The sequence below is a fragment of the Syzygium oleosum genome, unplaced genomic scaffold (genome assembly GCF_021117445.2).
Source record: "Syzygium oleosum isolate NSW1041296 unplaced genomic scaffold, Sole_v2.1 Sole_v2.32, whole genome shotgun sequence".
Taxonomy (NCBI): Eukaryota; Viridiplantae; Streptophyta; class Magnoliopsida; order Myrtales; family Myrtaceae; genus Syzygium; species Syzygium oleosum.
Window position 1 is genome coordinate 3,396,654 of NW_026607516.1, and position 26,553 is coordinate 3,423,206.

Below are 26,553 nucleotides of genomic sequence, written 5' to 3' on the forward strand. Positions count from 1 at the left end.
TCTTGTTCTTGTTCTTGTTCTTGGTTTTGTTGAGATGGAGATGAGGTTGGGGTTGGTGTTTTGGTCAAATGGGTTCTCGGAGTTACTTATTTGGCCATTTTCACATTTTATTGCTGTAGGTCTGAACTTATTTGCGGTCATAGTTCTGTGCTCAAGTCTCATCTTGTCTTTTTTAAAAAAATTTGCATGCTGCATTCCTGTACAATATCACCTTTTTGACATCATTGTATTGAACTTGTTATTTGCCATCACCATATGACTATTTTAGGATGATGACTATGGCTGTTTCGCCTGGATTCAACTCCACATTTGGCGACAAAGAGATGATTTCCTAATTGAAGTTTGAGAAGGAATTGATGGCTTAGAGAGTAGAAATGGTGGAAAACAAGCTGAGTATCATTGAGCAATAGTTCAACACGGTATGTTGCTGGAAAGGACTGAGCATGTGGTGAACATGAGACAACAATGTGCAAGTTTAAGTCTTGAGATTGACAAAAAGGGAGAGACCAATAGAAGATATGGTCATACTGAGTGACCATTGCTGAAACAACGATGTTGGTTTCTACTTGGTCGTTGCTTTTTGTGGGAGGGATTGCTCCCATGACATACGGGAATTGTACTAGAGAATGTGGGGTTTTTTTTTTTCAAACCGATGAGTTGATGTATGTTAAACACTTATGGTGTTGCTCACTGATTAATGCACAAATGTGGTTTGTTCTTTGCATCCATTTCCAGTAGATAATGACATGAGAATGTTGGTGGTTGCTATCACTTTGGACTCTTTGAATGTTGGCCGAAATGACAACTAGTTTAAATGCATATTTTATTGGAATGTCCAGGCATGTCCATGTAATATTTAAGGATAACATATTTCTTTGCTCGGGACGTGTGATCATGTTTAGTATAATGAAATTACTCTTTTTAATTGAGAAAGATCTAGAACGATCTACTTTGATGTGATATTTTATATATATATATATATATATATATATATATATGTTTGTTAATATATTTCTTTTATGTTACTCTCAATGCGAAAATATAAAATTGGTTTTTTTTTTTAAATTTTAAATAAATTAAAATCAAAAAACTTAAATTGGTCATACCAAATAACTTTCCAAATATATATTTATCAAACAGCATTTCCCTAAAGTTGCTTTTCAAGGCACTTTTTAATTATAATTTATCAAATAATTTTTGCATTTTATCAAAATTCTTTAAACTAAAGACCTTTGCTTTTTTCTAAAGGCATTCCCCAAAAGCCTTCTTAAACGCAGCCGGAGTCCCCTAGGTGCATTTTGCGGTTGAGTTTCATTTCTAGGTGCATGTTGTGAGTGAGTTTTGTCATCTTGTACCACGAATTGGACTCTTTCGTTAAAACCACCAAAAAACTGCCTCGTAAGTCAACCCCAAGATAGGATCATAATGTGGAGTTCACTAGATGCTTCCATATAAAAAACTTTCCCGAGTCTAAAAAAGAAAAAAATCGTACACTAAGTGACAATGGATCCCTTTAATATGTTTACTAATCACATCATGTCATTGAAATGATAGAAGAATCACGGACTTGGCAGATTACAACATACACTACATGTTGCAGCACAGTCAAGGACGTACAATTCACTTCACGAATTGCGATCTCCATTACGAACGCAAGCCATGGCCCGGTTTCTGGAGCTTGGGCTGTATTGATGACAGTGTCCGTAGTGTTGTTGACAGCAACTTTTGCCCCAATTTGGCGGGCCTCGCTCCCTCCGGAAACAACATTTTCATGATATTCCATTTGAGTGTTGTTGCATTTGCCCGTGATGAGGCGTTTGTATGTTAATGACTTCTTAAATCGTTTTAGCATGATTAGGCATTGTTTTCATAGGCAAAAGGTGGCTGTATATGTCGTATGCTTGCTGGTCGGTCATGGCCAAACTTGAATTTGAAGTGTTCTGACGACTATGAGAGTTCAATATGCTGGGTTGCTGTCAATCCATTCTCGTGTTCTCGGTTTTATTTTCTGTTAATGAATGTTTTCTTTAGTTGTACTTAGTAATTATATTTTATTAGATAGTTCTTTTTGGTCGAGAATTAGACTAAGATTTATTTTCGAATTTAGCTCATGGGGGTTCATGTTCGGGGCTCAATAACGAGGCCATGTATATATATTACCCGACTAGTATCGGGTTTACTTTCTCGAACTTTACATTTATCCTCTTGATTGTGGTTGTTTACTTATCTAATTGCATACCCATGCATGGACATTGTTTAGTGGCATAGGATGATAAAATGGATGAAGATGGTATGAAAATCATTTCCTAAGACTGAGATTCAGTACTGAAAGGACATTAATTAGACAATTAGCATAATAAGGTCCTCGACTTTAAAATCTTTGGTTGCAGAAAGTGAAGTGTCCTCTCACATATCACTTGGCTCCTAACCAGTTCCAAATAGGTTAGCGGCGACTCTATATAGGGAAATTTTTTTTCTTTAATCAAATGAATCTCTCGAATGTCGGGATCAGTTAGAATTTGGGAGAACCCGTGCTGAACGAGAACGAGCACGAGCACGAGCACTTTGAACAGAGTGATCGCCCGTTCCCATTCAACATACTGCTAAACCAACTACCCTTAAGATGAGTGTGACATCCTCAATCCTATACCGATTAATTACGCATTATTGGAATTATTCAGTCTCGTTTAGGTGCCAATCAACAGGGTAAGGCTATCTTGTCACATTGAACCTTGATTGATTTTTAGAATAGTGCCCATTAATATGTAATGTGCATGATTGGTGTCCTATGATTGATTAACCTATAGTTTTCATTTAAATTCACATTTTAGACGCCTTGATGGAGAAGAGACAAATTTTTGGTCTTATCCTAGTAGCTTGGGCGCCACTTTTGGGGAAGGAAGGAGAAGAGTGCCCACTTGATTAGCTTCTAGAATTGATTTCCCCTAGCTTCTTGCATGTACCTAACCTTGCATGTGCCTAATTCTAGTAGGTATGAATACAATAGGGGTGAGACTTGATAGAGATATTTTCTAATTTGCTTATTGTCCATAAGTTTGCTTGGTTGGGAGTAAATCATGGAAAGGCTAGGCTAGCCTAAGCTTAGATCCATTAAGTGCAAGTGAATTATTGGTCTCTCTCTCTCTCTCCCTTGCAAGAACACTTAAAGGGTTATCTCTCATTTCTCCCATTCTCACTCACTCTCACTCACTCTCATTTCTCTCATTGCTCTCTTCCTCTCCCTCCCTTCTCTCCCTCTCTCACGCCTCCACCATCATCGGCCACCATCACTGCCGTCTGTCCACCACGCGCCACGCTTAGCCATCCGTGCTGCTGAGCTGCCATCCTCATTGTCACCGTCGTGCCGTCCGTGCCGCGCCTTGCCGAGCCACTCACCGCTCGCCGCCGTGTCATCTGTGCCATGTTGACACTCGTAGTTTGAACGGTTTAGTAAGTGATTTCTCTATACCTTGGCTAGGGTGCTATTCTATGCAGATCGGACTTAAGTTTAGTCTTGTTTGAGTTTGTTCAATCATGTGTGTTCTTGATGTTCAAGTGGCTGTTGCATGTTGGTTTAGACCTTTTGGAATGAGTTTTGTGGATTGAAGATTCGTGGGTATCAATTAGAGCTTGAAGGGTTGAAGTTTGGTTTGAAACTCGGATTTGTTGTTACTGTATCTCTTCGGTTTACTATTTTTGTAGAGACTCTTGTGGGCCGAATTTGAAGTTATGTTCTTCACAAAAGTTGTTTTTCACATCTTGAAGTTTAACATATTTTAAATCTGAAATTTTTGGAGTTTATTTGGGTCGCACGAAAGCTCATCTTCAAACCATGTTTAAACTAACCTGAAATGCTGTTTCTCTGATCTTCTTGTCTTTTCAAAATTTTTATAACTTTTTCCAGATCTATTTTCAAAAAGATTACTTCACAAAAGTTGTTAAGGACTTTTCTGTCTATGACATATAAAAATTTTGAGGCTTTTCAAGGTGATTTGGGTACTGAAATAGATATATTTTGAGGAACGAGTAGTCTGTTAGAACAAGCTGATTTCGGTCTGATTTTGAGTGATAAAAACACATGATTAAAGATTGAACTAGGTTATATGCTCCTCATAAGAAATGTTTATCAAGGTGTTTTCTGTGACATATTCAAAATCTAGAATATTTGGAGTTCATTTACTATTTATTTTGAAGGGATTTTGGTTACTGTGCAAAGTTGCCCAAATTTACCCAATTTGAAAGATGCACTATTTTCTTTACGTGTGATTACTTTAGTACATTTTTATATGTGTGGAATTTGGATGTTTTAAGTGCGTGAGCATGAAACACTCTTGCATTAGCGTAAGTGGAAGATAATAATTGGCTTGAGTGATTGATATGCTTGCTTGATCACATTAATGGTTCCGTACTTGTATGATTGCGAGGGATGATGCCCGATGGATTTCGGTTGCTGTTCGCGATGGAAGTCGGAACGATGCTCTTAACTGAATGCCATCTTTGAGTGAGGTCGAGATGATGCCGTGCCCGATGGGGTGGGACGATGCCCGGTTACGCCGGATGACCACCAACGCGAGTGTTGGTTGTGGCCCAGAGCGGTCGTAATAATTGGAACACGTGTGGATGCATTGTCAATAATTACGTGATATGAAGTGTTCTTGATTACTATGTACTCATGTGATTGTTTGGTGCAATACAAGCCTCGTGTTGTCTCATAATTATAGGGTTATGAGAAAACCGACGTTGTATGCCATCTTGCGTGTGTCCATCTTTACAAAGAAGGTTTATAAGTGAAGTGTGTGCAATTTGGCATGAAGAATGATTGCGGTTGTTCACGTGTGATTATTTGAGTGAATTGTATGTGCTGACGTAAGGTAAGTATTTGCGTGTGACTATTGGATTGTGTTGGGCATGTTTCCGAGACGAGGTACCTTCCTACTCAAGGCTTAGAGGTTCTACTTATTGAGTTTTACTCATTTGTCGTTGTTCACCCCTTTTCAGGCCCCTAGTATGGATACTCGGATTGTGCATTTTGGTATCCCCATGGACCAAGATGTGGAGGTTGTCGAGTACGTGGCACCGGGAACCGACATCGTGTACCAGGAGTACACGACGACCATTTGAGTCGACAAGGTGTTCTTTTTGAGTTCGCCCTCGTGGATAGAGGAATTAGATTTAACCCCAACGCCTTTTGTTTGAATCGGAAAAATGCCCGTAATAGCGGGTTTGTATTTTGCTAACGTCCGATTGTTATCGATGTATATTTATATCAAGCATGCTTTTGGTGATTGTGTTTGCTATGCTATCCCTATTGTTGTTGTTGTTGGTTGGGTGATTTAGAATTCGCTTCCACACGTGCTTATTCGTTAGATATACGATGGGTCGGCGACGCCTCCTGAGTCGTCGCAATTAAATGACCATGGCGACTGTCGTGCGCCCGAGGCTCGGGTTGATCAGGGCGCGGGGCGTGACAATGAGCCACAAGGAGGGTTGCGACAAACCCAAGTAGTCACGATAAAAGAAAAGGAATCATAGCCAGCGGCCAATTCTACTTTAGGGTATTTGTTATTTGGTGTATCCACGATGAAAACATTCAATTGAAATGATTATGATTTGTGGTTAAACATCCGATAGGCTTTATCTTGACATGGATGATAGGGTCTTTCATTTTGTAAAAAATCCATTTCTCACCATTTAGTCTGGTTAACAAGAACGTTCATTTTTATTGAACTGGTTGTTTCACGTCAACGTTTCGTAATACGAAGTTCACTAGACGCCTCCATGTCAAAAATTGAATGGCAGACCCGAGTCTGATCACAACATGTCATTGAAATAATGAAAGAATCATGGACTAGACAAATTACAGTATAAATCATATGTTGCAGCACAATTTATGGTGCTTAAAAAACTCTGAAAACGTGAGAGGAACATATATTGGGATATGCACAAAAGTGTCGGAGGATCTACTTAACTAGAAGAGGATACTTAACTAGAAGAGGATCAATGTGTATCCCACACGGTAAAATGGTGTGGGGGACGTACGATTCACTTCACGAAACACGACCCACATTTGATTTGCAAATCCAAGACACGACCCAGTTTCAGGAGCTTGGGCTGTACTGATGAACGTGTCCATAGTGTGGTTGACAGCAACTTCTGTCCAAATTTGGCGGGCCTCGCTCCCTTCGGATTGACACTTTCCATGCAAGCAAGGAACATCATGGTACCCTGAGCAACTGTCGGTGCCAACATATAAAAAGATAAAATGTTGCAATTTTGAAGCTTCCCTTGTATTCCGAGGAGCTCCTGTATCCCATACGCACTGGTCCTTCACTGCTCTGTTCATCCACAGCCACAGAAACCTTTTCTTATCGTGCATGACATATTTTAACCAGCGTCAGCGCCCAACTAATGTCATAGATCAAAGATGCCTTTCCACATTAAAGAAAATCCTTCGTACACGCATGGCAATTATGCGCGGGGAGAATGAGATGTCTGCTGCAAAATAATCAATGCCAACTCGGAAGTTAGGTCAACCCGCCAGGCAAAAGGGCACTATAGTCATTGATGTCTCCCCTCTTGCAGTTTATCGCCCTGAGTTTTAAACCTAAAACACATTATTTCAATCTACCACAGGCAACGACCCTGCTCTGCTCAGCTCATTTGCTTTTCTAAGTAAAGAATATCGGCATACTTTAGTCAACATGACAACAATGTCCCCCCCCTTTATATTTTAATTTTGGGAGAGAAGACCTCGGTCGTGAAAGGAGCAGAGACATTGCTGATTCGTCTGCCAGTCCAACACAAGTCACTGTATATACGCAATAATGCCAGGGTACGTCCTCCGTACCGAAAGCACTGAAAAGAAAGGGGTAAAGGGAGGCAACGCCAAGTTTGTCACTTAACTGATGGCCCTGCAACCTTGCTCTTTCCTTTCAGGTCCTTGCTGTGTCTTTTCTTTTTCTCATCTTTGAACCCATTAACCTCTGTAACCTCTCTCTCTCTCAATCTCTACTTGCCCCCACTTAACACCGCGACCAAAGGCAACTAACTAAAAATCAAACCGAACCCAGCATTATAGTACTAGCTAGCTGGAGAGTCAACATTCTTGTTGGTCATCCTCTTGTAGCTGGTACCATTTTGTGGAAGCGAAGAAGATGGGGGAAGAAATAAATGGGATCGACACGGAGAGCTATGGAGAGAACGGCCACGATAGGATCGACTACGTGTTCAAGGTGGTGGTGATCGGCGACTCCGCTGTGGGGAAGACCCAGCTGCTCTCCAGGTTCGCCAAGAACGAGTTCCGCTTCGACTCCAAGTCCACCATCGGCGTCGAGTTCCAGACCCGAACAGTTTCCATTGCCGGAAAAGTCATCAAGGCCCAGATCTGGGACACTGCCGGCCAAGAAAGGTCCCCCTCTCTTTCTATAAACTCTTACCTACACTCGTCTAGTCTATTATGGACAGAGTTTGAGCCGTTAAAGTTAAACAATCAATTGCTGCAGATACAGGGCAGTGACGAGCGCATACTACCGAGGAGCACTAGGGGCCATGCTGGTGTACGACATCACCAAGAGGCAGAGCTTCGATCATGTGGCCAAGTGGGTCGAGGAGCTCCGGGCCCACGCGAACCACTCCATAGTGATCATGCTTATCGGCAACAAGGTCGACCTCGCCGGGGACACGAGGGCAGTCCCTACAGAGAATGCGGTGGACTTCGCGCAGGACCAAGGCCTCTTCTTCTCAGAGACCTCCGCGCTCAGCGGCGACAACGTGGACGCCGCGTTCCTGAGGCTACTGGAGGAGATCCATGGTGTCGTTGCTAAGAGGAAAGCACTGGAATGTGGTGGTGGGGATCTAATTGGGAACAACCTTAATGGCACGAGTAGTGCGGCTTTGTATACAGGGTCGTCCAAGAAGATTCATATTGTATCTTCAGGCTCAGGATGTGATTTGGAAGATGTCAGCGACTTGAAGAAACCATCCGCCTGCTCCTGCTGAATTGGGTATCTAGCATGACGAGCGACACTCGAGTGGAGTTCTTCAAAGTTCAAGCATGAACCTGAAACCCCTAAAGAGAAGGTCAAAAAAGGAGGAAAAACCACCGCCTAGAGTCAAAAAGAGGCCAACTAAAGAAAACCTTTTTTGTCCCTTCATGTTTGATTTTTCTGCTTATTATTCTACGCTTTTTCTAATTGAAGTGGGGTACTCAATTAGTTGGCGAAGATGCTTTCCCTTCTACTGAGATTTAGAGGTGCGATGATGATCCTATCTTGTATAAAAAAAAACCCCCACCCCCAACCTGCGAATCAAATTAAAGTGTACATATTGCGTTCCTGTGTGTATCTGGTTACCTGTCTTCCCATCTGCAGTCGTTCCTTTGAGCGTTGTTTTGGCAATATAACAATCAAAGTCCTTCGGAAAGCAAACAAAGCGAAGAGGCAGCTATTATAATCGTTGCATGACTCGTCTAAGGGATTAGTTAGCCAGGGTTGGAGCAAAAGCAAGAGTCGAGTATAGGCACGGTGGGCCAATACACGGCCACCCCCATCACCTGTCCTCTTCATGTCTCTTTCCACATTCAACGCGAGCTTTTTTCTAGAAAGATTCATCACCTTCCTCTACTAAAATATATCGAACCAAGATCACTGTAATGATGGGGGTTAGGTGGATAGTGGATGCAACAAATCAACCAGATTATTATATCCTTACCATACCATCCTTCTCGCAAAGAGTTATCGACTTGTCGGTCATTCTTCTTTACATGCATTAACCATTAAGATAGGAACAAGTTCCTTTCTGGATTGAGTCAGCACAAATTGATATTGAGAAAATTTCCTAATAGATTTTAATAATAACAAAACTATCCATGAGTAAAGTCTGACATATGCTTCTGAAGTATTCTAAGTCCAAGAAATTACATTCTGCAAGTCCAGACTCGAAGAAGAAATCCAAGTTCTACACTGCAAAAGACAGAGTTTAGACTTCATACAAAGAAGTTGAAGTACCTCAGCTAATATACTGGAATAAATATATTCAGAATTTACTGAACAAACCACTCTGACGTCAAGTTCTGAGCGCAAAGACTTTATCCAGACTTTATCGCTTACTCAGAACGTAAACAATGGCTAGCAATCTTGTTTGGATTTTTCACCAATGGAAAGGATTGATTGATTCGATCTTAAAAAGCTATTTTGCAAGGAATATTTATATAGCAAGATATCATAAATTGATTGACAATCAAATCCCACGACAAGTTTATTTCTAAAATGGAGAAGCTCTACTTATGGAAACCAAATCTCTAGTTGTATGGGCAATCAGATTTAGTGGGATTTTGATTTTATCACTCAACGGCTACTCAATCCTTTCTATGCTAATATTTCCAAGATGAAGTTTGGAAGATGATCCTTTGAAGACTGTCCAACGGCTAGTTTGGAAGTGGAGAAGTATAAAATGAGACAAATTGTCGAAGAGCAGTGGTAAAGAGACGAAATCCAGAATTATCAATTACAAAGTCTGAGCAAACTCTGACCAGTTTTTTACTTGTCATTCTCGAGCCTAAATTTGTGAACTTGAGAGACTTATTGTAAGAGAGATAGAGTGATCCTTCTGAATATCATTCAGAACTTGTAATCTCTTGATCGATCATATAGTGGAATCCAGCCAGTAGGCTGTCGGCGTAAGAGAGTGAACGTAGGCTTGCTCTAAGCCGAACCACTATACATCTATGTGCATATTCTCTATTCCCTAAATCTCTCTATTGCACATTTGTCTGTTTGCCATTCAAAGTCTGACCAAAATCTGCACGTTGTTCAGACTTTGCTTGAGATCAATTACTTCCGCATTAAAATTGATCAGTTTGCCTTCAAATCACCTATTCACCCCTTTCTAGGTGATATTTGCTAGTCTCATCAATTGGTATCAAAGCAAGGTTGCTCGTTTATTGAAGTGTTTTTACTTCTGAGCTAATGATATTTATGGCTAGCATGAGTGCTTCAGGTCTAGTAGAAGGACAAAGCAACACCAAACCACCATACTTCGATGGCAAAGAATACAATGTCTGGAAAAACAAAATGAAGGCATTTATCAAGTCCATTGATCCTTTGCAGTGAGATGTTGTTTTAAGAGGAGTCAAACCACCTCCTCCTGCAATTGCCTCAAATTCAAAACAAAATAACAAAACTCCAGCAACTACTACATTATCTGAATTTGAGTAATGAAAAGAGAAGCTTTAGATGCAAAAGCAATTTATTCATTTTATTGTGCTTTATCACCTGTTGAGTACAAGAAAATTGATTCCTATGAATCAGTGAAAGACATATGGGAAAGGCTCTACACGACCTATGAAGGACTAGATCAAGCAAAGGAGACTCAGATGAACTTATTACTTGGAAAATATCAATCCTTCAAGATGAAGCCAGATGAATCTATTGCTAAAATGTATGACCGATTCACAGAAATTGTGAATGGTCTTGCATATCAAGGGAATCCAGTTTTAGCACCCATGAAAGTTAACAAGCTGTTGAGAGGACTCTCAAAGGAATGGAATAATATCAAGACCTCACTACGAGAAACTCAAAGAATCATATCATTAACTGTGGATGAACTCATAGGGACTCTATAATCCTATGAGATAGAGCAAATAAATGAGGAAAATGAGTCCAAAGGTAAGAGGTCATTCGCTTTGAGATCTAACATTGATTCTGATGATATAGACTTAGATGAAGACAGTGATGAAGAGTTGGCGCTAATCATCAAGAAATACAGAAAGATGAAAAAGAAAGGAAAAATGCTCAGAGGAAAGAAGTTCAGTCAGAAGAAGAAAATTCCTGAAGAAACAGAAATTGCAAAAGATGTAATTTGCTTCCATTGCAGAAAAAGTGGACACATAAAGCCAAACTATCCACTTCTAAAAAAGAAAGGCAAATATGAAAAAGTGAAGAAGGCTTTTAAAGCAGAAACATGGAGCGACACGGAATGTGAAGATAGTGATGAGGACTATGCCAACATCTGTCTAATGGCAAAGTCTGACTCAGACTCAAATTTTGATTCTGGCTCAGAGAATAAGGCAGACATTGAGGTAAAATATCTTAATATTCCAAATGAAGTATCAAATTATATTGATGAATTATGTTTGAATTCAAATCTGCTCTTAAGAGGATCTCCGAATTGAAAAAGGAAAATTTTATGCTAAGGCAACAGGATGTTTCGCAAAAAGATAAGATAAATTTTCTGGAAAAGGAATTTCATCAAATCAAAGAAAATTGAGATACTCTTGTCAAAGAAAACACTGCTTTGAAAAAGGAATTTTCGGATATTACTTCCAAATTTTCAAATGGCTAAAAATTTTTGGAACATATCCTTTCCATACAAGTTCCTTACTATCACAAGTCAGGACTTGGTTTTACTAAGGAAAGTTATCTGTTGATTGATTCTCCAAAGGTCAAGGAGAGACTTAAGCAAAGACCTCCTAGACAAGTTTACAAAAATCATTTTCAAAAGAATTTTGTAAAACCTGTTGGCCGAAATGCACTCAAGTGTTCAAATTTTGATGATCCATAACACTTTGAGAAAGATTGTTCTGAAGTCTGGAGACCAATTCGGAGAAACTAGATTAAGACAGCTTATAATACTAACTCCAAAGGACCAAAACAAATTTGGGTACCAAAGAAAGCTTGAGTTTTTCTAATTTTTGCAGGTATCCAGAAGGAAAAGGAATAAATGGTACTTGGACAGTGAGTGTTTAAGACATATGACAGGAGACTCTAGCATGTTCATCAAACTCCAAAAGCTAAATGGTGGAAGTGTATCATTTGGAGGAAATAACAGAGGACAAATCATAGGCAAAGGAACTGTTAGAATCGGGGGCCTATTGATAAATGATGTCTCTCTTGTTAAAGGTCTCAATTACAATCTGATTAGCATAAGTCAGCTATGTGATACAGGATTCAAGATCAACTTTCAAGAGAATGTACGTTCTGGATCAAGCAAAGATTGCTCTCAATCATTCACCGGTCGAAGACATGGTAACATTTATCTTCTTGATGTAAAATCTGACTCTGCTTTATGTTTAGTTTCCATCAAGGAGGATACAGACTTGTGGAACAGAAGGCTGGGACACATTAGTATGAAACAAATATCAAAGTTGTCTACAAAAGGGCTTGTTTGAGGACTACCAGAACTATAGTTAAAAAAGACAGAACTATGTTCAGCATGTACCCTGGGAAAACATGTCAGAAGTTCTTTTAAATCTATACATAATGTCTCTACTAATTGTGCCCTACAGCTTCTTCATATGGACATTTTTGGTCCTACAAGGAACAAGAGAAGGAACAAAAGCATTAGTGGTAAGAAATATTGTCTTGCGATTATTGATGACTTTACAAGATTAACATAGGTATTCTTTCTAGCTCATAAAAGTGAGGCTTTCTCATACTTTTCAAAATTTGCAAAAAGAATTCAAAATGAAAAAGGTTATGCTATCTCTAGCATCAAAACTGATCATGGGGGAGAATTTGAAAACCAAATTTTTTCAAATTTTTGTGATAAAAATGGTTTTTAGCATAATTTTTCTTCTCTCTGTATACCGGAACAAAATGGTGTTGTGGAAAGGAAAAATCACACTTTGCAAGAAATGGCAATAACTCTGTTGATAGAGAGTAAAATTCCATATCGTTTTTGGGCAAAAGCTGTTTCTACAGCTTGTTACATTATCAACAAAGTCTTCTTAAGACTAATTCTTGAGAAAACCCCCTATGAGCTTTACAAAGGCAGAAAACCAAGCATTTCTTATTTTTATATATTCGGTTGTAAATGCTTTATTCTTAAAAATGCAAATGACCGTGTTGGCAAGTTTGATGAGAAAGCAGATGAAGGAATATTTCTTGGATATTCCCTAACAAGCAAAGCCTATAGAGTCTACAACGAAAGTACTCAGACAGTGGACGAATCCATGAACGTCAAATTTGATGAGCAGAAACAAACTCAAGATGATGAATCTGAACAATATCAAGTGATTGAGAATTTACAAGAATCAGATCAGAACAATCCAGATGATTCTCAGCCAACAGAAGATGACAAAAATGATGACCAGACTCAGAAAACTTCTTCAGAAGCCAATGGTGAGGAAAATGATAAATACAACAAAAACTGGAAACACAAATCCAATCGTCCAAAGGATCTCATCATTGGCAAGGTGGAAGAAGGCATCAAGACAAGGTCAAAATACAAGGAAAACATCAGTACTTTGGCTCTTATATCTGAAATAGAATCAAAAGGAATTGATGAAGCACTTTCAGATAAAAGCTGGATAGAAGCAATGCAAGAAGAACTTCATCAGTTCAAAATAAATGAAGTATTTTACTTGTTCAAAGACCAAAGAATCATACAGTGATTGGAACTAAGTGGTCTTTAGAAACAAACTAAATGACAAGGGAAATGTAGCCAGAAACAAGGCAAGACTAGTAGCAAAAGGATATGCTCAAAAAGAAGGCATAGACTATGATGAAACCAACGCTCCGGTTGTCAGGTTAGAAGCCATAAGGCTACTCCTTTCATATGCTTGTTTTCATAACTTCAAATTATTTCAAATGGATGTCAAGAGTGCATTCCTAAATGGATATATCAAAGAAGAAGTATTTGTGGAACAACAACCTGGCTTTGAAGAATCAAGAAAGTCTGACCATGTGTATAAGCTGAAGAAAGCTCTCTACGGTATGAAACAAGCACCCCGTGCTTGGTATGAAAGACTAAACAACTTTCTTATAAACAACGGCTTTGAAAAAGGTAAAGTAGATACAATTCTTTTCATCAAAAGAGAAGGTAATGACATTCTACTCGTTCAAATTTATGTCGATGATATAATATTTGGATCCTCTAATGAACTACTTTGCAAGGAATTCTCAAAGTATATGCAGAATGAGTTCAAAATGAGCTTGATGGGAGAACTAACTTTCTTTCTGGGACTTCAAGCGAAGCAGACTACAAATGGGACATTTATATGTCAAGAAAAGTATGCTAGAGAAATCGTAAAAAAGTTTGATATGGAAAATTGCAAGAAGACAGACACATCAATGTCTCATTCTTCCAAACTGGACATGGATGTGAAGGGTAAAAAGGTTGATCATAAGCTATACAGAAGCATGATCGGATCATTATTATATCTTACTATTTTTAGACATGATATTCTATTTAGTATTTGTATGTGTGCTAGATTTCAGTCAGATCTAAAGGAGTCTCATCTTACTGCTGTAAAAAGGATAATTAAATACATTGGAACCTAATCAATGTTAGGACTTTGGTACTCAAAAGGATCAGACTTTACATTAACTGGATATTCTGATGCTGACCTTGCTAGTTGTAAAGTGGACAGGAAAAGTATTTCGGGAACTTGCCAGTTAATGGGAAACATGTTAGTATCCTGGTATTCAAAGAAACAAGGAACAGTTACACTATCAACAACAGAAGCAGAATATGTGGCACTTGGGAGTTGTTGCTTTCAGATTCTATGGATGAAACAACAACTAAGAGACGTTGGAATTGAAGAGTCCTGCACTGAGATCAAATATGATAACACCAGTACAATAAATCTAATCAGGAATCCAATTCTTCATTCCCGAGCAAAGCATATTGAAATCAAGCATCACTTCATCAGAAATTATGTTCAAAATGGTGATGTTAACATTCAATTCGTTGATTCGAAAGATCAACTTGCTGATATCTTTAAAAAACCATTGGATAAAAACTCTTTTGAATCTATTAGAAACAGATTGAATGTTACTTATCCATTTGCTTGAAGTTTCTCAGACACAATAGGATCAGATTCTGACAAGCAGACTATGCAAAGTCTGGATAACTTACCAGATGCAAAGTCGTAGACGGAGATTGGAACTTTATATTCAAATTTTGGCGGGTAAGTTTTCATTCTAGAAAATAATCAGGTAAGTATATGATTAGAATATTTGTTTGGATTATTTTGATTGATTCGTATAATTAAAATCTGTCAACTCAAAATTCCCTATAATTTCGAATCTTTAAAAGAAAGCCGCCAAAATTCAGTTTCTATCCTTTTTAAGAAAACCGCCCAGTTCTTCTTAAGACGCGACGGTTCATTCTTAGGGTTTAAAAGCTCTGAAAAATCAAATCTTTTTCCTCCCCGAGTTCTTCTTCGTCTTCTCCTTCAAAAAGATCAAAACTTTTTCTCTCAAATCCTCGTCGGAGTTGAAATGGCCCAAAATCTAAAGCATCTAAGAAGAGTCGACGCTCATCCCGCATTGCAAACTTTGAATCGAAGACCAAAAGAAGCCCAGAACATCTGGAAATCAGCGACTCGTCTCGAACAGAGTCACACCCGAAAGCATCTCCGCCACATTCATCTCCACCCAAGTCGACTGCAACTATGGGTAAAAAGGATTTTTACTTAGAGATTCCACTGCTGTATGGAAAACTTACAATTATCTCAAGAAGGGAAATGCCTCTGACTCAGTTATGTTCAATTTTTTCAAAGATAATGGGTTTCGTGGTGAGGAAGATTTTCTGCTTTCCTTTACTTCAAAACCTTTACAAACTGTTTTGCCTAAGCATGATTTTGGAAAGACAGTGAATGTGTTTAGTAAAGGGAAAGAGAAAGTGGGTGAACCCACATTGAAAGAAACTGTTTTTCTAACCTCTAAATCTAAACATGATTCTGAGTCGAAGAGAGAAGGCAAGAAGGAAGATGATGACGGTAAGTTGTACAGGAACTTTGAAATCAAAACAGGAATTGCTGCAGGGGTAAAAGGCTCCGCTGGAAACTTGTTCAGAACAAATATACATCAAGAGCATCATGATCTTCTTTTATCAAGAGGGGTTATGAATCATAGAATTGTGGATTTATCATTCCTTGACTCTGTAGAAATCTCAGTGAGAAAACATCATGCACAACTTGGAATGGAAGTATTCTGTCAGCAATCCTCTCCAGTTTATCCTGCATTAACTACATATTTTTTGAACAAGGACATTACAAGTGCCAAAACTTGTGTACGGTGCTCTCTTTAGTGCTAAAATTTTTTGCCGGATCACTGAAGTGCCAAATCGGAGAAATAACGTTCACTTAAGTGCTAACGGCGAGATATTCTGGCCAAATTAATACGTGACTTTTATAATTAAAATTTTAATCTGAGCTGGGTTTCTTTTATAAAAAATCAGTCTACGTGGCATTTTAGGTGCTGCATGAAAACCATTCTGGTTCTGTCCAGAACTGGTTTTTTGTTCCCAGAATCAGTTTTGAACCAGAAACCCGTTTGGTAACGCAATTTCATTTTTCTATTTCCGGGACAAGTGGGTGCGCATGATAACCATTCTGTTCCGGAATGAGTTCCTGAATCAGAAATAGATTTTTCTATTTACAGTTCTGATGAGTTTACGAGAAAAAAACCGTTTGATAACGACCAACAATTTCTATTTCTAGAACTGAACCGTTTGATATGACAAAACTTCTATTTCTGAAATAAAAACCCGTTTGATAAACAATAGAAAATTCTATTTCAGGAACAAAAATCCATTTTTTAGAAATGGAATAAAAATAATAAAAAATCCGAAAAATTCATAAAAATCTTTAAAAAATTCAGAAAATCCCAAAAAATTGAAAAATTCCAGAAAAAATCATCAAAATGTCGAGAAAATAAAAAAATTTAGATTTCGGAAAATAGGAAATTTGTTGAATTTTTCAAAAAAATCAAGAAATCAAAAATTTCAAAACTTCACATAATTGCTTAGAATACTGTGGCCACCCTTTTAGTGAAATTTAAATTTTTTAGGTGCCCAAAAAAATCAAAAAATCAAAAATTTCAAAACTTCACGAATAGTTTAGAATACGTGTGGCCACCACTTTGAGTGAAATTTAAATTTTTAAGGTGCTAAAAAATTCAAAAACTCAAAAATTTCAAAACTTTATAGAATGGCTTAGAATACCTGTGGACCACTTTGAATGAAATTTTAATTTTTGGAGGTGAAAAAAAGCAAAAAATCAAAAATTTCAAAACTTCACGGAATGACTTACAATACCTCTAGCCACCCACTTTGAGTAAAATTTAATTTTTTAGATGCCCAAATGGTATTTTTTTTTTTTTTTTTTGGTTCCTAAAGAAAATTAAATTTCACTCAAAGTGGATGGCACATGTATTCTAAGCCACTCGTGAAGTTTTGAAAATTTTTCTTTTTGCTTATTTTTTTTCGACACCTAAAAAAAATTAAATTTCACTCAAAGTGGGTGGCCACAGGTATTTAAGCAATTATGTGAAGTTTTTATTTTTTATTTTTTTATTTTTTCGCACCTAAAAAATTTAAATTTCACTCAAAGTGGATGGCCACAGTGTTCTAAGCCATTCTATGAAGTTTTGAAATTTTGCTTTTTGCTTTTTTTTATTTTTTGGGCACCTAAAAAATAAAATTTATTCAAATTGGGTGGCACGGGTATTCTAAGATATTCTGTGAAGTTTTTAAATTTTAGAATTTTTTATTTTTATTTTGTTTTTGGCAATTAAAAAAATTAAATTTTGCTCAAAGTGGGTGGCATAGGTTTTCTAAGCCATTTTGTGAAATTTTGAAATTTTTATTTTTATTTTTATTTATTTATTTTTTGGTACCTAAAAATTTAAATTTATGAAAGTGGGTAGCATGATTCTAAACCATTGTTAAGTTTTGAAATTTTGATTTTCGCTTTTTTCTCACCTCAAAGATCGTGACTTCATATGAATATGTGTATCGAAGAAAATGAACTCCTCGAAATGGTTCTCACTTTTGTTCGAAATGAAAACCAACTTTTTTGGTTCTCATTTCGGTTTTAATCGATTTTGGAAGCAAGGTCTTTGCATGAAAACCATTCTAAGTTCGTCAGGCTGGTTTTTGTTCCGAGAATCGAGTTTTGGACCGAAACCCGTTTGGTAACGCAATTTCATTTTTCAATTTCGGACAAGTTTGCTTCCAAACTGATTCGAAACCAGAAATGAGAACAAAAAAAAGTTGGTTTTCATTTCGGAACAAAAGTGAGAACCATTTCGAGGAGTTCATTTTCTTCAATACACATATTCATATGGAAGTCACGATCTTTGAGGTGAGAAAAAAGCGAGAAAATCAAAAATTTCAAAACTTAACAGAATGGTTTAAATGTACCACTTTCGATGAAATTTAAATTTTTAGGTACCGAAAAAAATAAATAAAAATAAATAAAAATAAAAATTTCAAAATTTCACAAAATGGCTTAGAAAACCTATGGCCACCCACTTTGAGCAAAATTTAATTTTTTAATTGCCAAAAAACAAAATAAAAAAAAAAAAATTCTAAAATTTAAAAACTTCAGAATATCTTAGAATACTGTGGCCACAATTGGAAATTTATTTTTTAGGTGCTAAAAAAAAAAAAGCAAAAAGCAAAAATTTCAAAACTTCATAGAATGGCTAGAACACTTGCATCCACTTTGAGTGAAATTTAAATTTTTAGGTGCGAAAAAATAAAAAATAAAAAATAAAAATAAAAACTTCACATAATTGCTTAGAATACTTGTGGCCACCCACTTTGAGTGAAATTTAATTTTTTTAGGTGTCGAAAAAAAATAAGCAAAAAGAAAAATTTTCAAAACTTCACGAGTGGCTTAGAATACATGTGGCCATCCACTTTGAGTGAAATTTAATTTTCTTTAGGAACCAAAAAAATAAAAAATAAAAATACCATTTGGGCATCTAAAAAAAATTAAATTTTACTCAAAGTGGGTGGCTAGAGGTATTGTAAGTCATTCTGTGAAGTTTTGAAATTTTTGATTTTTGATTTTTTTCACCTCCAAAATTAAAATTTCATTCAAAGTGGGCCACATGTATTCTAAGCCATTCGAAAGTTTTGAAATTTTGAGTTTTTAATTTTTTGGGACCTTAAAAATTTAAATTTCACTCAAAGTGGGTGGCCACATGTATTCTAAACTATTCGTGAAGTTTTGAAATTTTTGATTTTTGATTTTTTTGGGCACCTAAAAAATTTAAATTTCACTAAAAGTGGGTACCACGGTATTCTAAGCATTATGTGAAGTTTTGAAATTTTTGATTTCTTGATTTTTTGAAAAATTCAACAAATTTCCTATTTTCCGAAATCTAAATTTTTTATTTTCTCGACATTTTGATGATTTTTCTGGAATTTTTCAATTTTTTGGGATTTTCTGAATTTTTTAAAGATTTTTATGAATTTTTCGGATTTTTTATTATTTTTATTCCATTTCTAAAAAAATGGATTTTTGTTCCTGGAAATAGAATTTTCTATTGTTTATCAAACAGGTTTTATTTCAGAAATAGAAGTTTTGTTTGTTATCAAACGGGTTTCTCGTTCTAGAAATAGAAATTGTTGGTCGTTATCAAACGGGTTTTTTCTCGTAAACTCATCCAGGAACCGAAATAGAAAAATCTATTTCGATTCAGAACTCATTCCGGAAAATTTTCTAATGTGTATATTTCGATTTTTTAAATATGTTTTTGATTATTTTTCTTTTTTTCCTTATTTTCTTTTTTTGTTTTCTTTCTTCTTCTTCTACCATTGGCCGGTGACCGGCCACTGGCAATAACTGGCCGCCTGGCCTCACCCGGATGAGGCCGCCGTTGCCCGCCACAAGCGAGGCCTGGCCGACCCTCGCCTGGGCGAGGGCGAGCCCCAGTAAGGACTCCCCTTGTTAGATCCGATTGGGTCTCGCCGGCCATCCGTCACTCAGGCGAGGCCGGCCCTTGCCTGTGGCTTTCGAGGGCAGCCTCGCCTAGGGCAAAGGTCGCCTCGCCAAGGCGAGATTGGCCTCGTCCAGATCTGGCGAGGCCATCCCTTGCCGGCAGCTGGCGAGGCCGGCCTCACCTAGATCTGGCAAGGGCCGGCCTTGCCCATGGCTGACGAGAGGTGGTCTCGCCAGATTGGGCGAGGGCGACCCTCACCCAGCCCTTCTCGGGCTTCACCGGTGGCCGGACCGGCCGCCAGTGAAACAAAGAGAAGATCAGAAAAGGAAAAAAAAGAAAAGAAAGGAAAAAAGAACAAAAAAATTATTTAAAATAAAAAAAATGCCATGTCGGATTTCCGTCGAGCCACATTGGCTTTAGAAATTAATAAAAAAATGTCACGTCGAATTTCCAGCCAAATTGACTGGAGTTGGCATTTAAGTGATCGGTTTTTAAAAAGTTTAGCACTTAAGTGATCCGGCGGAAATTTTTAGTACTAAAGTGAGCTTCGAATACAAATTTTGGCACTTGTAGTGTCCTCGTTTCGCATATTTTTATTCGAACATATATTTTCTATCTCCAAACTGGATAAGCTTTACTGTCTTTGACAATAAGTATGACTTGGATGTCTCTACTATGGCTAAAATTATTGGTGTGAACACCTAGAAGTTTGTTCCCATAAATGTTACTGCAGAAGAAGCCTATAAGGTGATCTCTAGAAATCCAGATTATGCTCGTGGATCAAAGACTCACAATTCTTACTACAGTCTGGATAAGAAGACCATGATCTTGCACAAAATTATTATTAACTGTCTCCGACCAAAGGCATCTTAAAAGACTGATTTGTCAAAATTTGAAGCAAAGATGATATGGGCAACTTCCTTATGTACAGATTTGGGCTAAAAAACAAAGGGCAACTTCCTTATGGTGCTCTCATTACCAGGATTTTCAATTTTCTTAACATTGAAATTCCTACAAAGTTTAAACATAACTGTCTTCCTGAGATGGCTGTTGGTGAGAAGATGGTCTCGAAGATGAAGTTTATTCAGCTTTATGTGAGTACAAAAGGCCATACTTCAAAAAAGTTAGACAAGATGAAGAAAGGCCAAACTAGAGAAAAGATGAAGAAATGAGAGTACTGAAAAGTCTGAGAAAAGGATGGAAAGTCCAATTACCCAAGTCATTAGAAAGAAGACAAAAATAGAGACTCTGTTGAGGGATGAAGAGGATGAGGAAGAGCATCAAAATGTAGCAGCACCAAAAACTGGTCAGATTAATGTCGAGAAGCCAGTGGAAAACAACATAACAAGAACCTGTCAAAGGGAAGGCAATAGTTATCCAAGAAGCTCCTGCTTATACTAAAGATCATGAATCTCCACCCGATGAAGATACTGAAGACTTTGAGGAGATTCCACAAATAGCTTTAATGGATGCTGATATTCAGGTGGAGCTTAAGAAAGACAAAGGTATCCAAATTAAACTGATAGACTTTGAAGAATTTCGAGGTCAGACCTCCCGTGACAGGACCATTCTATCTCTGTTGCTTGAAATTAAACAGAAACAATCTGATTTGGGAGAAGACATGCAGAATCTAAAGAAGATTGTTGAGGAAATAATTCAAAATGTCCATCTTCAAGCGGATCAGACTATGGCAACAATGGAGAAAGCTATTGGTCAGTGCATGTCAAAGGTTGAGGATGCTGTTAAGAAGTTGGAGAACTTTCAACTCATTCGAGCCCCTTTTAAATCATAATTTTTCTCTGCTGTGTGTCAACTTTTTGACTGAATGTTTTATTTTGAACTTCTAGTTTGACTGAATTGTTATTGTGACTGTTTTGGCTAATATTTGAGATATTATATTCACTTGTGCTGTTGATAAAAAGGGGGAGAATGTATGCAGATATGGATATGTGATGTAGAATCTTGATCAGATATGCAAGTTTATTATGCAGGTCTTGAAACAAATGAAGGTGAAAGGTCACAGATTACATTTCAACTCATATGCCAAAAATATTATTTGTTCCTTAGTACTATATTTGAATATATGTTTTTTTTTTGTTGGTAAGGATATTTGAATATATGTTTTTTTTGGTAAGGGATATTTGAATATATGTTCATGCTTTAATTAGTCAACTTTTTACAATATCTTTTCATCTGCATGGAAAGTTTTGTCACTATCAAAAAAGGGAAAGATTGTTGAGAAAAAACTTCCTAATAGATTTTGATGATAACAAAACTATCCCTGAGTAACGTCTAACATATGCTTTTGAAGTATTCTAAGTTCGGGAATTACATTATGGAAGCCCAGACTTAAAGAAGAAATCCAAGTTCTACACCGCAAAAGACAGAGTTTAAACTTCATACAAAGAAGTTGAAGTACCTCAGCTTATATACTGGAATCAATATATTCATAATTTACTGAACAAACCACTCTGACGTCAAGTTCTAAGCGCAAGGACTTTATCCAGACTTATCGCTTACTCAGAACGTAAACAATGGCTAGTGATCTAGTTTGGATTTCACCAATGGAAAGAATTGATTGATTCGATCTTAAAAGACTATTTTGCAAGGAATATTTATATAGCAAGATATCCTAAATTGATTGACAATAAAATCCCACAACAAGTTTATTTCTAAAATGGAGAAGCTCTACTTATGGAAACCAAATCTCTAGTTGTATGGGCAACCAGATTTAGCGGGATTCTGATTTTATCACTCAACGACTACTCAAATTATTTATCTGTTTAAGATGAAGATTGGAAGATAATCCTCTAAAGACTATCCAACGGCTAGTTTGGAAGTGAAGGAGTATAAAAGGAGACAAATCGTCGAAGAGCAGTGGTTGAGAGACGAAATCCAAAATTATCAATTATAAAGTCTGAGCAAACTATGACCAGTTTTTCACTTGTCATTCTCGAGCCTAAATTTGTGATCTTGAGAGACTTGTTGTAAGAGAGATAGAGTAATCATTTTGAACATCACTCGGAACTTGTAATCTCTTGATCGATCATCTAGTGGAATACAGCCAGTAGGCTGTCAGCGTGAGAGAGTGGACATAAGCTTGATCTAAGCCGAACCATTATACATTTGTGTGCATATTCTCTATTCCCTAAATCTCTTTATTGCACATTTGTTTGTTTGACATTCAAAGTTTGATCAAAATCTGAAGGTTGTTCAGACTTTGCTTGAGATCAATTACTTCCGCATTAAAATTGATCAATTTACATTCAAATCACCTATTCATCCCCCTTTAGGTGATATTTGCTAGTCTCATCAATTGATAATATGATTCGATGGCCCATCTCGCTTTTTCTCTGTGTACACTTGATCTGGGGAAGAAGAAGCTCGTAGGGAGTATGTGGACTTTATTGTCTTTTGAATGCATTAGAAAAGCTCCGCTTTCACTTCTTGAAAGGCAGTTTTGGAGCTGCTCATTCAAATCCAACCTCACGTGCCAGGCCTTACCATAACCAACCTCACTGACCCCACTCAATCTTGTACACCAATGTATCGTACTCTCCCAACCCGGTCATCGTAAGAAAAGTACTGATAAATCTTTCGGAAACGAGAGAAGAGGGAAGGCGCGCTACAATTAAGATAGCACAGCCAGCTCAAGTTAGCTAGCTAGGATAGTGTGCAATGGCTTTCTCCGAACGGAGCGGACCCTATGAGATGCGTTATAGATGTTGAATGCCTCATTGTGGGAGACTAGTAAAAGGTTCGAGGCGATTAGCATGATTAGATGCATCATATGCTCCACACGATATCAATAATGGGATGTGAGACTCCAGCCTCTGCAGTGACAGTCCTTTGAATTTGGGATCGGTTCTTGAGGCCACTTCTTTGGATGATCGTTAAGGCCCAAGGCCCAAATCCACCCGGGGCGCATACGCCTCTAAGTGTGAACAGCTTTACTCATGGGGTTGCAATGAACATTCATGCATCCCCAAGTCAGTTGCACCTCTCTCTCCCATAGACATGGAGATGCATAGATCTCTGAGATGTTTCTTTAATGGTTGTTTTGCAGAGCATGATTGCATATCTTCATTTATCAAACGAAAGCCTTTCGTTGGGAGCGAAACAGAGCCAGATATTTGAAAGTATTTCCATAAGCATGCCCAAGTAAGTAGGGAAGCCGTCACACGTGCCTCTCGACCTGACTGCATTGATTCGAAACAAGGAGATGAATAGTTTTTCTACTTGTCAGTTGTATTCACCATTGAATTGTAGGTCCATCCCTGGATTTGGTCTTAGCATATAAAGAAGTGTGATTGAAGTGTAGGGAGATGCCAAATCTGATGATGGGCCTATTCTCTACAAAAGTTGTGGCTGACATCCACCGCTCCTCCCCATCTCATTTCTTCTTCTGGCTCTTATGTGCTTGAATATGCATGATATACTCTCGTTCTACACGCGAAATCTCGAGTATCCATTACGGGACATTTATGGCATTGCAGAAATGGACAAATCTCACTTCATGTATGCATTTTGAGGAGGATTATGCGATGTCCTTGTGAAATTGCAAGTTAATGCCTGCTCGGGGAATTAATCACTATTGTAATACTCGACGGAGGTATTGAAACATCGTAGATTCTGATGAAATGAGGCTTCTCACGTGACACTCATTTGTAATGTACTAGTGTTTGGAACACGTGCATTGCACGAATGTTGCCAAAATGGAAATGTTTTTTGTACGCATGGTAATATTAGTGTTAATTTTTTGCTCATTATTTTGTTTTTCTATATTCCGTCTTAATAGACAATTCGCTGAAAACAAGAAAATGAACGCATCGACGATAGGTAGAATTTTCTATACCCTGACGTAGAAATAAAAATCTAGACATAAAAAGATGGAATCGACAAATCCTAAAATGTAAAGACATACGACATAGTGTTAGTCAATACAGAAGTGTCAATAAAAAAAAATCAGACTTTATTTCACTAAATCCGTCTGGAGTTAGCGTCGACCAAATATTGGAAGAAATAAAAGCAGCTAACACGGATCCATCTTCCTTATAAGCTCCTGCAGAACTATCCTTGACGTCTTGCCGTTACCACAAATTTTGATTTTTACTTTGTCAAATCTTAAACGAAGACAAATAATGTTCTTGTACATCTTTACAAAATCCATTTGTGAAGAAACTTGAAAGTTTGTGTCATTAACATAACAAATAATTGCATAAAAATTCAAATCCATGTTATGACATGTAACATATTTCCTAGAGATGTAAATTCTTATGTATGTGTGTGTGTATACGTTTCTTATCCCAAGAACCTATTTTACTATTCAAATTGGGTTAATCTATTTATCATATATATTTTCGTTTTTAGTTCATGAAAGTGGGTCGATATAGAAAAGACAAGGTTCCTTGCAAAGGGTTTCGTTTTTTCACTTAAATATCGTGGGAAGATAGCATATTTGTTATATATTCACTTTAATGATTTGTTAATATATCCATGTAACCTTTTGTAGCCAAGCTACACTGCCAAATATAAATAGGGAAATTTTCAAAATAGTATATTAAAGATTGTTTTGCCGTTCACTATAGCATTACTGGTTTTAACTTTGGGTGTGTGAGCGAGCGATGAAGAAGATAGGAATGCAAAACTATATGCCATTGGAGAAACTTTCTTAAATGTTTAGATGCAAATCCAAATGGAATTGAATATATATATATCACATAAAAATAAAAAAACTCAAATGAAAGTATATTCTTATATTGCAATGGAGTTTGGACGAAATAGTTGGACAAACCATGTAAAGATAACAGAAAGGAGGTGACTGCATGCGCAATGTGGATGGCATGAAAGCTCTGTACATAATCAAACAGGAGAGAGAGAAAGATATGTGGATTTTGTGGAAATGGAGAGGGACCGGAGATGACCCGCCACGTCCAAACCCTCTCCATCATTGAAGACGAGCTCCAGAAAGAATCCGAAGCTCCATTTTAAGGTGCGCCACCCCAAGCTCGAAGGCACAACAAGCAGAGCGACAAATGGCTACCGGTCGAAATGGACTCTGACATTTGCCATCTTCTTCCTCAACACCCACTCATCTTCTTCCATTCTCGGTATGGAACTTTCCTTTTTCCCGATATGTGCGGGGAGTCACTTTTCTGAGAGCGACTGAATCGTAACCAATGCGATGCATTGCATATCGTTGGTTTCAGGACGTGCTAGCTATAGCTAGTGGCTAAACATACCTAATTCTTTTGTTTTCATTTTAGGATGAAAAGAACAAATGCCTGCAATGATTCCCATCTGCAGAAAGAAAATATCTTGCATCAATTTCATCTCCTTCGACATGTTATGACATCTTATTAGCTTTCTGTTGACACTCCTAATGATCAACAGTAGTAGCAATCGAGGATATGGATATCTCGTTCTAATCGTTCCCGCTATCTTATTACATAGTCGAATCTAGGCATATGGTAAAGGACTTAGTTATGCACGCGAGTAAAGTGAGCTTGAACGCTAATTTCTATACCAAATGGATCCATGAATATCATTTTGTGAGTGTTTATAAGTAATGTTATATCATGGCATCAACTACAATTCAAAATATATGTATTTAGAGTGGTAAGAAAATGTTTATGTCTACACAAAAAAGTCAAACTAAACATTAAGAATATCAATTCGGTTTGGAGGTTTTGTCTTCTTTGCTTGGTTTTTTCTCCCTTGGTTGGTCGAATGCGCTATTACTATGCTAAAGTTGGAAATGCATGTGTGTTCGAAACGATTAAACTATTAAATGAAAGAGATTCGTTAATATAAAATTGTTATATGTTAACTGTGTAGGCAAACAATGCCAGATATTTTAGTACCTCTGTCGTGTGCA

At 37.4% G+C, this 26,553-nt stretch overlaps 1 protein-coding gene across 2 annotated transcripts; it reads left to right on the top strand.

Annotated features, from left to right (window-relative positions):
* The first annotated feature begins 6,350 nt into the window (after window positions 1-6,350).
* LOC115687032 (ras-related protein RABA3) lies at window positions 6,351-8,342 on the top strand. Of its 2 annotated transcripts, none has more exons than XM_056304510.1 (2): window positions 6,351-7,408; window positions 7,509-8,342. In XM_056304510.1, exons 1-2 carry the CDS (start codon window positions 7,155-7,157, stop codon window positions 7,996-7,998), a joined length of 744 nt encoding a protein of 247 aa, XP_056160485.1. In that variant the 5' UTR covers window positions 6,351-7,154; the 3' UTR covers window positions 7,999-8,342. The 2 variants fall into 2 exon arrangements, with proteins under 2 accessions (XP_056160485.1, XP_030468361.1); XM_030612501.2 differs by having other exon boundaries at window positions 6,383-7,408; window positions 7,503-8,342.
* The last annotated feature ends 18,211 nt before the right edge of the window (window positions 8,343-26,553 follow it).

Excerpts from the sequence above, each read along its gene's own strand:
- LOC115687032 (XM_030612501.2), top strand. The coding sequence starts at position 7,155 with ATGGGGGAAGAAATAAATGGGATCGACACGGAGAGCTATGGAGAGAAC. Across the intron at positions 7,409-7,502 it reads GACACTGCCGGCCAAGAAAG|ATACAGGGCAGTGACGAGCG; the intron begins GTCCCCCTCTCT and ends CAATTGCTGCAG.